Source organism: Staurois parvus, unplaced genomic scaffold (genome assembly GCF_062004578.1).
Source record: "Staurois parvus isolate SC_StPar_1 unplaced genomic scaffold, SC_StPar_1.0 ptg000299l, whole genome shotgun sequence".
In the NCBI taxonomy this organism is placed as follows: domain Eukaryota; kingdom Metazoa; phylum Chordata; class Amphibia; order Anura; family Ranidae; genus Staurois; species Staurois parvus.
This window is the reverse complement of record NW_028318095.1, coordinates 18,214,382-18,226,934: the sequence shown is the minus strand read 5'-3', so window position 1 is coordinate 18,226,934 and position 12,553 is coordinate 18,214,382. Positions and strand designations below refer to the sequence as shown.

The following is a 12,553-nucleotide window of genomic DNA, read 5'->3' as shown; positions in this document are numbered from 1 at the left end:
TTATATTAAAGGAAGTAATTTAAGGTGTTAAATTAACTAACAGGCAATGGCTGCAGGATGCATTGAAAGAAAACGATCCGTCCTCTGTGCTGCTTTTCCTGGTTGGATCAAAGAAAGATCTCATAGTAAGTATAGTGATGTACCTTTAATGGCTAGGTTCACCTTTTTTTCTAATTCCAGCTTCCCTTTGTATCAACATACCATTAATGTACATCTGTTGCAGAAAACAAAAAGCTTTCACTATATTCTAGGGCAGGCCTTACCTCAGTCTCCAGTTTGTTCTATGAAAAAGTCCTCCATTACTTCCTGGTAGTCATTCTGTGGGACATGAAAATCGTTAGAAGGAAGCACTTCAGCAGCTGATTTTCAGTAACACACACCCTGCACCCCCTCCCCCTCCAGGAGATTGCCAACCTCTGCAGTTACATGCAATCATTGTCAGTGAGCACCATCTTCCCTGAACACACAGCCAGTGTTTTCCTCTTCTTATCGATCATTTTCCACCTTACCTTCATCTTGTATAGAACATTCATTTAACAAAGTGTACCGTAGCTGGCAAACATATAACAGCCTATGTGGAGCAGAGCTGTAGTATTGAAAACAGGAGAAGTGTGTCCCTGGAAGTCTGTAAAACTCACCATACACTGTACAATCTGATACACTATACAATCTGATTTTACAACCTCCTTTAGATCTACCATCAACTATATATTGCAAGGGACTGCCTGATTGGATACAGAGTGATTGGATCTAAAAGAGATTGTACAATCAGATTGATTCAGATTGTATAGTGTATGGCCACCTTTAGACACCTAAAATGAACTAGTCAAGCTTTATGTGCCATTAATTGTTAATGGCATCCCAAACGCAGAAGCAAACATGCATTTTACAGAATGAAAAAACGTGACAATTTTGGCAAAACATGCAAGCTGAAACTCAGCAAAAAGTCCCATAAGCTATTTGGACGCATGAAGGTCAGCCCATTGAAATTAATGCCTTATGAATGTCGTGGAAAAAATGTGCCAAAACATGCGCTCTCACTACCTTAGGTGTGAACGGGGCCTGGATGTGAAATTTGTGTGTTTACACAAGAATCATGACAGCTGAGTGTATCTGCTCACTCCCTCTCATGTACTTGTATGGAGTTGGCCATGCACTATGCAATCTTATTGTACAGGCTCTGCACAATTTGTGTAATTGGAGGACCCACCTGAACAATCTATTCAATTTATATCAAATCAGACAGGCCATTCCACTACATAGCTGATGGTAGAACTAAAGTAGATTGTACAGTGTATGGCCACCTTAATGCAGGCCATAGACGGTTTGCTTATTGGCCAAATTTTCGTCCGAGAGAATAATCGGCCGATATTCGCACCGTTATTGGGGCAATGACGTTGGACGATTTTCGCAGTTCCTCCTCGTTTCTTTTATCGGTCATGCTGGAAAATTTCCAAAAAATGGCCTATTTTTATAAGCATTGGTGGCAACAGAACGGCTGATTTTTCGTTTTTCGGCCAAAAATTCGTCCGATAAACGAACCGTCTATGGCCTGCATAAGAGCGGATTCACACATGTGGTGCAGATTGAAGCTCAGGTTTCACAGCTAATTGACACAGTAGTTGTTCAACGGTTTAGGCCAGGTTTACATCGGGTTCAGGTCAGAATTTTATCGTGTTCACACATGTGTGGTTTAGAAACAGTTCCCATGAAAGTCAATAGCCTGTAATCCACACCTGAACTGGACCGCACTTCTCAGAAATCAGACAGGACTCTTTTTTTTCTGCACTGAATCCACACCGCCAGTAAACCAGACATATGAGACCAGGCACCATAGGATGCAATGTTATTTCACATGTCATGCGGATTGGATATGGTTGAAACCACATCCAATCCACATATATGTGAACCGGCACTAATGGAAGAAGTAGGAAAGTGGGTGGAAACAAAGGGAGGTGTTGTACAGAGAGGTGAACACACCCTATTCTGTGGTTGTATTTGTGGGCATTGTTCCAATGTAAATAAAAAGCCCAGTGAGGCATGTCAAGGTGTTGTCGAGCTTATTGTAACCAGGCTTTTGTTGTGGCATTGGTGCAGTAATGGCTTTTTTCTGGAAACTTGACCATGCAGCTCATTTTCGTTCAAGTATTATCATATTGTACCCCTTAAAAACAACCACACTGTCATTTTCCAGAGCAGCCTGTATTTCTCCTGAGGTTACTTATAGGTTTTTCTTTGTATTCCAAACAATTCATCTAGCAGTTGTGGCTGCAATCTTTCTTGGTCTACCTGACCTTGGCTTGGTATCAAGAGATCCCCAAATTTTCCACTGCTTAATAAGTGATTGAACAGTACTGAGTGGCATATTCAAGGCTTTGGATATCTTTTTATATTCTTTTGCATCTTTATAAAGTTCCATTACCTTGTTAAGCAGGTCTTTTGACAGTTCTTTTCTGCTCCCCATAGCTCAGTATCTAGCCTGCTCAGTGCATCCATCCGAGCTAACAATCTCACTGCCTATTTATACACAGACACAAATTGCAATTTAAAAAGCCACAGATGTGGGAAATTAACCTTTAATTGCCATTTTAACTTCTGTGTGTCCCCTTGTGTGTCTGTACCAAGGCCAAACATTCCACGATATGTAAACGTTTGATCAGGGCCATTTGGGTGATTTCTTTTATCGTTATGATTTTACTACTTGCCCTCCTGAGGATTTACTGCCCTTTCTAACCAGGCCATTTTTTTTCTATACGGCCTTCATTACTGTAACTGACAATTGTGCGGTCATGCAACGCTGCACCGAAATAAAGACAATTTTGAAAATTTTTTTTATTTTTTGCTATAAAACATATCCAGTATATTCAGAGTGTGTTTTACGTGGGAATACATGCTGCATGTTACTGCTGGCAGGAGAGAGACCTGTGTTGTTTACACACAGGTCTCTCCCCTGTCACTGTTGCTCAGCGATCGCCGGGTGCCAGTGGAGAATCTCCGGCCGAGACCCGGTCTTTGACATCCATAGCCGCCAGTGGCAGTGTGGGTAGGATGGCGTGCATACCCCCTACCCAGAAATGCAAATCACACACACACATATATATACATACATCCATACATCCATACACACACATACATTTACACACACGTGAGTTTCGCAGCCCTGCAGCAGTATTTCTGCTTTAGGGAGGTGGGCAACTGGTTAAAAAGCAGCAAAATATCTGTAATAATGAACCGCTTCATATGATCACTATCCCTAAATAAAAGACAGTTTTTTGGCATCTTCAGTCATATTTTTAATGTCAATGCCAAAATGTCATGATTTCTGCTAGGGCATGCAAACATTTGAGCACAACTGTATGTTTGCGTCATGATTTTCAGATAATAAATAAATACAACAAAGGTTTAGAGCTCTGTATACAATTTACATCCAAATAATGCAGTTTGTGGTATACGTGAAATGTGAAAGATTCGTTCACAAAGCTCCATTAACATCAATTATTCCATCGGGACACGGTACAGCTGTTGTGAATGAACAGGAACAGAAGTTGTCCTAATTCTATATGTAGCATGTTTTCTGCAAATAGTGTGAATCCACTGTAAGTTAAAGTGATGGTAAACCCTCACATATATCCAGTGAGGTGTCTGGACTCAGGTGATACACAGAGATGAAATAAATCCTCCTACATGAGTTGTACCTGTTTATCTAGAGTCTTCTCTTCTCTACATCTGTTCAAAGTCCAGTTCACAGCTTGTCTGAGAGCTCAGAAAAAATGGGGCGGAGAGCTAAAGTTACACTCTGCAGAGCTCAGTGAGGAAAGCTCAGACTGTTGATTGGAGGGAAAAGACACCCCCCCCCTCCACCCAGCACACAGGAACAGAGCTGAGTCTGTCAATCTGCTGGAGGTCCCTCCCTTGTCACCTTTTTTCTCTTGGTGTCAGGCAAACTTGTCAGAAGAGATTCCTGCTGATAACAGAGGAACAAGGCAGCAGACAGAAAAAACACTCGGTGCTCTAGAGACAAGTACACACTTTAGCGGGATATGCTTTTTTCATATTTCATGTCTGAGGTTTACAGCTACTTTACAAGAAATAGATACTCTCACTAGCAAATAAATCTTCAAAGGTCTGTTGCTGCCAAGCTGATGCATTCTTGTGGTACTCCTGCTGAGTGGGGCCCACTTGTCTTCCAGAACAATCACCCCTTCTGCACTCATTAAGTACAGTACTGTGCAAAAGTCTTAGGTGGGTTTTTAAAAGATGCAAACAAACTCATTTGCTACAGCCAAATATTTTAAATTTTGACTTCGTCCAGAGCACCTGCTCCCATTTTTCTGCACCCCAGTTATGTTTTCATGCATAGTTGAGCCTTGCTTCCATATCCTATGCACGAAAACAACAGAAACTGGGGCACAGAAAAATGACAGCAGCTGCTCTGGACTGATGAGTCAATATTTGTAATATTCGGCTGCAGCAGGAGGCAGTTTTTGGCAAAGGGCAGGCAACAATGAAAAATGTTGGCAGTTCCCTGAAAGTTTGGGGCTGTATTTCTGCAAATAGAGTTGGAGATTTGGTCCGGATCAATGATGTCCTCACTGCTAAGAAATACAGGCAGATACTTATCCATCATCCCATACCATCAGGAAGGTGGGAGATTGGCTCCAAATTTATTCTGCAGCAGGACAAGGACCTCAAACATACAGCCAATGTCATTAAGAACTATCTTCAGCTTAAAGAAGAACAAGGAGTCCTGAAAGTGATGGTTTGCCCCCCACAGAGCCTTGATCTCAACATTGAGTCTGGCTGGGATTACATAAAAGAGACAGAAGGATTTGAGGCAGTGTACATCCACAGCAGATCTGTGGTTAGTTCTCCAAGATATTTGGAACAACCTACCTGCTGAGTTCTTTTAAAAATTCATTCTCTTAATTGATAAAAAATAAACTATGAACACTTCTATTTCTGAAAGCATTCTTAATTTACAGCATTTTTCACACCTGCTAGTACTTTTATACAGTATTGTATACCTGCACAGTTTGCAGGCTGGGCAAGAGAAAAGTATGCTCCCCGCTGGGCAACACAATATAAAAAGATTATTACACAAATACGATGTTTATTGCGCACACAATAAAATCATACAAAGGCTTTAAACAGGCAGCGGTCCATCCCATGTGTTTCATCACTAAGGTGACTTTTTCAAGAGACCTTGAAAAAGTCAACTTTGTGATGAAATGCGTTGGATTGAACAGCTCATCTATGTTATTTGTTTGATGTTATTCACTATGGTGACTTATTTATTAAAAATACGTAAAAGAAGCAAATTTTTTGGTGATCTTTCATTTATATGGGCAATAAGGTCTATTTAATGTAGAATCTGTAAATAACACTTTCTGTTGTGTCCTCTGTGCAGTCACCATCGCAGTACGCTCTCATGGAACGGGATGCAATAAAAGTGGCCAAAGAGATGCAAGCAGAATATTGGTCTGTGTCCTCATTAACAGGTACATCACTACATACCTCTATGCTCTATAGCAGCTGTAATTGTGCTTTTTTCACAAACTGATGGTGCCATTTACCCTCTAGTTATTAAAATGAAGGAGATTTGAATTTTCTTCTTTATGTACAGGGCCTGCAATCTTACCTACATAGTTGATTATATACAGTATGTTGCTGACTACAACCAGAATAAGTAGTGTATGTGAATTGTACCTTAAACTCAGGCCCTGGCCTCAAGGAACTTACAATGTAACCACTTCAATACCGGGAACTTTCACCACCTTCTGCCCAGGCCAGTTTTCAGTGCTGTTGCACTTTTGAATGACAGTTTCGCAGTCATGCAACACTGTTCCCATATGAAATCTTTATAATTTTTTTGAGACAGATAGAGCTTTCTTTTGGTTAGGCTTCCAATATCAGCACTGGGTTTTTACAGTTTTGCTAAACAAACAAAAAAAAGATTAACAAAATATTGAAAATAAAAAAGTTATTGTTTGTTATAAATATTTTCAAATAAGTAATTTTTCTTCTTCACTGATGTGCAGTGATGAGGCTGTACTGATGGGCACTTATGAAGCTGCACTGATGAGGCTGCATTGATAAGGCAGCACTGATGGACACTAATAGGCAGCTGATATGCTGCATTGATGGACACTGATAGGGCTGCACTGAGGAAAGGAAATGCCAAGAACCGGCATATGTTTAAATGGGATAAGAACCGTTGGACACAGCTAAAACACATGGTAAAGGAATGCTGTGATTGGCCTTTTGCCTCGGTCTATGATCAGCTGTGTTCAAGGGACTCAACCTTAGAGTTTTGCCACCCCCCCAAATTTTCATGTGAATGAACCCTAAAAGTGTTGCTGCCAGATGCAACTAAGGGCTCATTTACAGGTGGAGCAGGCGCTGCTCGTCTGCAAAGCAATCAGTGTGTACTTGACAGGTTGTGAGGAGGTGACATGTTGCCTCCTCACCACCTTATTTAAACCCATAATTGCTGTGCAGTGCATGCGATTGCAACACAGTAGTATGGCAATTAGAGGTTTAAATCAGGTGTGAGGAGGCAACACTGTGCCCGGTGATCATTGCCTTCTGCCATGTTGTTCAGGTAGGTTTCCACCTCTTTAGGATAGGTTCACACCCATGCAGGTTACATTTGAGCTGTTTTTGCATTGCGTTGTTACCATGCTTTTGATGCGTTGTGTTTTTTGGGGGGAGGGTTTTTTCATTTTTTTTATTTTTCTTTTTGCTAGACAGATTTAGAATGCAAAACACATAAAAAAAGGCAGCAAAAACACAATACATGCTTTTCTGCACCGTTTCCATTGAAGTCTGTAGAACCAAAAATGCAACATTGTGTGTTAAAAAAAAAAGCCCAACGCTTTCCAAAAAACGCACCGGGTGAAAACGCACAGGTGTGAACATGTCCCATAGCAAATCATGTTAAATGGACAGTATTACGTTTCTGCAAAGCACGCTTAGGTGTAAACCTAGGGTTAAGGTTACCTACACCTCGTCTAGACCTATCAATTGAGGTGGGGTAATGCGTAGTGGCTTCTCTTAGGCAGTGTTAGTTGTAATTGTCTTATATGGCTTAGATTAGTTAGGCACTAGTAGCATCTGACTAGGGGTTGTGTAGCAATCAAGTTAGAATTTTGTGTAATTCTATACGCTGTAGAAGGCACAAAACAAATTGTGGATTTCAGGTCATTAAATTTTTTTCAAGTTGTGCCACATTCTGTTGTTAGAATGAGGTTTTTACTCTTTTGGGCGCAAGAAACAGTGGGTTAAAAATGTGGAGTGTCAGCATTGTCACTGGTAAAGTTTTTATTTTTAAATCAACTTTTTTCTTTTTGCTCTGTTAGGAGAAAATGTGAAAGAATTCTTTTTCCGAGTGGCATCCTTGACATTTGAGTCCAGTGTGCTGGCTGAGCTGGAAAAAACAAATGCCAGAAAGATTGGTGAAGTAGTGAGTAAGTATAAACCCATACACCAGAGTGGTTGGCTGTACAGTGGTGGTCTGTGTGCTTCTATAGATACCATTATTCCTCTGATTTAAAGGATTACTTCAACTTTTGATCAAAAATAATAAATGCACATTTTTTTGCAGGTAGAAAAATGTGCATTTATTATTTTTGGTTGCAGGAGCCTGTAAAGCATTGGACCAGCGATCAGCAGATCGCTGGTGCCATGCAGGTCTCCTGCAGACCTGTCATATCTGTTTGCACATACAGGATGTACAGGCAAGCAGATATAATAACAAATATTCAACTACCACGGCTCTCCTTAGCAGCTGTCGGGACTTCCAGTTCATTAGTTCACAGAACAATGTGAATGAATGACACAGCTGTGTGGGCAAAGCATGGCCGTGCTATTTTTAAAAAGTGACAGCTTGTATGGGGAACTTCTGTTGCAGCAGCTGCAACATTGGAAACATGTTACGTTCCCAAAGTGAACGTCTCCTTTAAAGGGCAGACGTGTGCTGCAGTGTGGCCTAATCTGCAGTACTGAGTAAGAACCAGTAGGTGGCAACAGCGCCGCTCTGGTCCTGTTTACTCCTTTGGACTGTATTGTGTTGTATCATTTGATATTACGTTTCAGACGTTTTTTTATTTTGTGAAAGAAAAGAAACTCTTGATATAGCTCACAAGTAAACAGGAAGTGCTGTTTGTCTGTTTCTAGAAGAAATTAATATTATGAAAAATAAATATTTTCAAGTGTATCTAAACTTATTTTTTGTAAGTGTGAATGGAGTAAGGAGAGATTAGAACTTCTGGTAGGTTTTTATTGCCAATTGTGTTCTTGCTAGGGAGATATCCCTATAACAGGAACATAGGGAAAATGCCAATGGGGGGCACTTGACCTAGTGACCACTGTCAAAGAGAATTTTACAAAAAAAAAAAATGGCAACAGTCCCAGCCTTAGCAGCAAGGTGCACATGGAAGGGAAATGCATATCACAAAGGATTTGCAAGCAACCCTTACCAGTCAGCCTGCAAAACAACAAAGCTGGCCCTGTTTACGTTAAAAACAGAGGGTTTTGTTTGCACACATTTGCAAATACATGCGTAAGCCGCACTCCCACATCAAGGGTCCTCTGTATACTGCAGATCTAACTCTAAAATTTCCATAGCCTCCACAGTGGGAGCACACATATCAATGGATAGGTTAAGGACAGGTGTACCTGGAGGAGTCCATCCCTCCTTAAAAGGCTCCCTGGACGTGGGACTGCAGCTTACACATGTATTTGCAAATGTGTGCAAACAGAACCCTCTGTTTTTAATGCAAACTGTTGCAGGCTGGCTAGTAAGTGTGCTGGGATATCCTTAGTTTGCAAAGAAAGAATTTTACTTACATCGAAGAGATCTCATCACTTCTCATTTTGGGTCAAGACTCCAATGGGTCACTCACAGCAACAACAAAAAAAATAAAAAAACAGGGGTTTTAAACATTCTCTATTCAAAACAAAAAGCTTTAGAAATACTTTAAAAAAAAAAAAAAAAAAAAAAACATTTTTAAAGTGGAACTCCAGCCCAAACTTTTGTTTGTTTTAAGTGATTTCAGCAACAGGACAATAAATTAGACAAAGTTAAACCCAAGGAATACCCAGTGGTGTGTTCAGAACTTATAATCAGACATTCAGATGCTTCTCTTCAACTTTCTTTTCTTAGGTGTCACAAACAAATTTATGGCTCTGGTAATTTTTGTGACCATAACATCCAGCTTTTCATAATAGTAATAACTGTAGAGAGATAATTATGAATTATAATTGCATTTTGGAGTGCCTTAATTTGTTTTTTGTTATTTTTAGGGATAACTAGCAATGACAACAACTTGTATCTATCCACAAGGAAGAACAAGTCAAAGTGTTGTCAGTGATGCAGGACAGTGAAGGCGATATTTGCACTGAACAGCGAAACACCAAAGTGTTGCCCATACACAAGAGAAGGATGAGTGCCCTGCGGTGTTCAAGGAGGTTATCCAGGGCTTGTTTTATTGTTATAGCCAGATATGACAAGAGCATTTTATCCTTATGCTGCTACAGTGGTCTGTAGTACATTGCAGGGCAAAGTGCTGCAATCCATTCTGAAAGGTTATGAAGTTTTAATTGTATATAGGGATACAGTACACAAAAAAGCATCAGCGGCTAATTATTCTTTGCAAATTCAAACTGATAGCCCAACTGCATCTTTCTGACAAATTTATCATTGTAAGACTGTGCAGTGAAATAAACATTACTGTTAGTATTTTTTTATCATCTGTGTTTGTACAACCTTTTATTACAAGCCATGGGGCACTGTAGACACAGATATGAATAATAGCCATGAGAACTGTAGGCATGGCTGAGTGAACCCTTAAAAAAGAGAAGTGTGGCCAAAGCTTTTATGACCATACTTCTCTTGTGGGTCACAGGAGTACACTTACTTTTGCTCTCCTGTGACCCAGAATGAGCTGACAGTAGGCTTTAGTCCATTATCAGCTGACATGTTGGAGCCAGATCTGGAAAGATCCATATTAGAAATACAGCATAGCTTCTATTGAGCTTGATGATTCATTTCTCAGTCTCACAAAAAATATTTTGTCAGGAAGAAGGGTTACACTTTAGTGTTTGTATATATATTTTTTATATTTGTTAGAATTAAATAATTTCTGAGCAAAGGCTTGGGGATAATGTTCTCAGTAACATATAGCAGCCAAAATTAATTTTTAACTTTGTTGAAAATTATTCCTTTTTAATGAATGGACATGAAGAAAAAATTATAAATACTTAAATATGGATTAGCACAGCTCATTAAACACGGGAACATTGCAATAAAATCTATTTTTATGCTGGTTTTCACGGTACAGTAAAATTGTTAAGCCTCTTTGTTATGTTTGAACAATAAAATTTTATATCAACTGTTGTATGTATGTTTCAAAGGTTTATTTTGCTTTTGAACTTGCCTGTGCATATGACAAATCGTGGAGCCATGGGCATCTTCACACCCATTTTTTTCAAATCGTGTTGTTAGCCATAATATATACACTGCTCAAATAATTAAATGAACACTTTTTGATCAGAGTATAGCATCAAGTCAATGAAACTCCTAGGATATTGATCTGGTCAGTTAAGTAGCAGAGGGGGTTGTTAATCAGTTTCAGCTGCTTTGGTGTTAATGAAATTAACAACAGGTCCACTAGATGGGCAACAATGAGATGTCCCAATGAGATGACCCCCCAAAGCAGGAATGGTTTTATAGGTGGAGGCCACTGCCATTTTTTTACATACTCATCTTTTCTGTTTTTCACTAGTTTTGCATTTGGCTAGGGTTAGTGTCAATACTGGTAGCATGAGGCCATACCTGGACCCTACAGAGGTTGCACAGACTGTCCAACTCCTCCAGGATGGCACATCAATACGTGCCATTGCCAGAAGATTTGCTGTGTCTCCCAGCACAGTCTCAAGAGTATGGAGGAGATTCCAAGAGACAGTTACTCTAGGAGAGCTGGACAGGGCTGTAGAAGGTCCTTAACCCATCAACAGGACTGGTATCTGCTCCTTTGTGCAAGGAGGAACAGGATGAGCACTGCCAGGGCCCTATAAAATGACCTTCAGCAGGCCACTGGTGTGTATGTCTCTGGCCAAACAATCAGAAACAGACTTCATGAAGGTGGCCTGAGGGTCCGACGTCCTCTAGTGGGCCCTGTACTCACTGCCCAGCACCATAGAGCTTGATTGGCATTTGCCATTGAACACCAGAATTGGCAGGTCCACCACTGGCACCCTGTGCTTTTCACACATGTACTCAGGATGAATCTGTTCTCATCTGACATGAAAGGGTCTGGAGAAGCCGTGGAGAACGTTATGCTGCCTGTAACATCATTTAGCATGGCCGGTTGGTGGTGGGTCAGTGATGGTCTGGAAAAGCATCTCCATGGAGAGACGCACAGACCTCTACAGCCAGACAATGGTACCCTGACTGCCATTAGGTATCGGGATTTAATCCTTGGACTCATTGTCCGACCCTACGCTGGTGCAGTGGGTCCTGGGTTTCTCCTGGTGCATGATATTGCTTGGCCTCATGTGGCGAGAGTAGCAGGCAGTTCCTGGAGGATGAAGGATTTGATACCATTGAACGGCCCCACGCTTGCCTGACCTAAAATGGATCAAGACGCTTCTCCGACTCTTGTGCTGCTAGAGTGGAGAAGGGGGATCTCCACCTGCTTCCAGGGGGCTATTCTGCAGTTGGCTAATGACATTGAAGCCCGCCTGGTTCAGATGAGAGTGCCAGATAAAAGTCTAGAGAGTTCATGCCAAGCCACACTTGTCTCCTGCGGGGATAAGTGCTATAGATGCAATGGTGAAGCATGGTCGCAGAGAGAAGAGAATTAAGAAATGCTTTCTCCTACCTGCAGCAGACCAATGACTTTACCTCAGCATAGGCAGAGTCATTTGATTGAAGGTCAAGGACTACTTTTTAAATAGAATCTGTTGTCTTGAAAAATAATACATACATAAAAAAAAAAAAAAGGTTCTCGCAAAAACAAATATTCATGCTGGACACCCATTTCCAGAATCTTCACTATTGTGCACAGCAGGACTACCAAAAGAATCATATAAGACACAGTAGTGAGGAAGGAACCAGCACATAGTGAGTGAAGCAAGCATCAGTCCCAATTTTGCTGTGAAAGAGAATGAAGTTTCCAGAAAAGGGCAGTGGGACATGTAAGTATGACCAGTCGGCTTTTGCAGGGACAGAATCACTTTAATGGTAATGGCTAAGCATTTCTTAAAAACGAATACTATTACTATGTTCAATGACATCTCAAGAATTTACTTAAAGCGGACTTTCATCTAAAAAGTGGAAGTTCAGTTCATCCACTTTCCCTTTTCCTCCTCCATTCCTCTGCCAAACTTCCATGTTAAGGAGCAACATATTCAAAGAGGGGCTGGGAACCTTTTAGACTTGCATGTGTAGTTTAGGAATGAAAACCTCAAATAAGTTCAATAGCACTAGGGAGGCAGCTTCCACACAGCAAGTGTTCCCTCGATAGCCATCCAACAGTAGCTGCTGTAATAC

At 40.7% G+C, this 12,553-nt stretch overlaps 1 protein-coding gene across 4 annotated transcripts in view; it reads left to right on the top strand.

Annotated features, from left to right (window-relative positions):
- RAB34 (RAB34, member RAS oncogene family) overlaps positions 1–10,399 on the top strand; it is a 50,258-nt gene extending 39,859 nt beyond the window's left edge. For all 4 annotated transcript variants that reach the window (XM_089682979.1, XM_089682982.1, XM_089682980.1 and 1 more), the window contains exons 8-11: positions 44–125; positions 5,408–5,498; positions 7,359–7,466; positions 9,304–10,399. In XM_089682979.1, coding sequence (XP_089539105.1) covers positions 44–125; positions 5,408–5,498; positions 7,359–7,466; positions 9,304–9,371 — 349 coding nt within the window. In that variant the 3' untranslated portion in view covers positions 9,372–10,399. The remainder of the gene's footprint in view (positions 1–43; positions 126–5,407; positions 5,499–7,358; positions 7,467–9,303) is intronic.
- Positions 10,400–12,553: the final 2,154 nt, after the last annotated feature.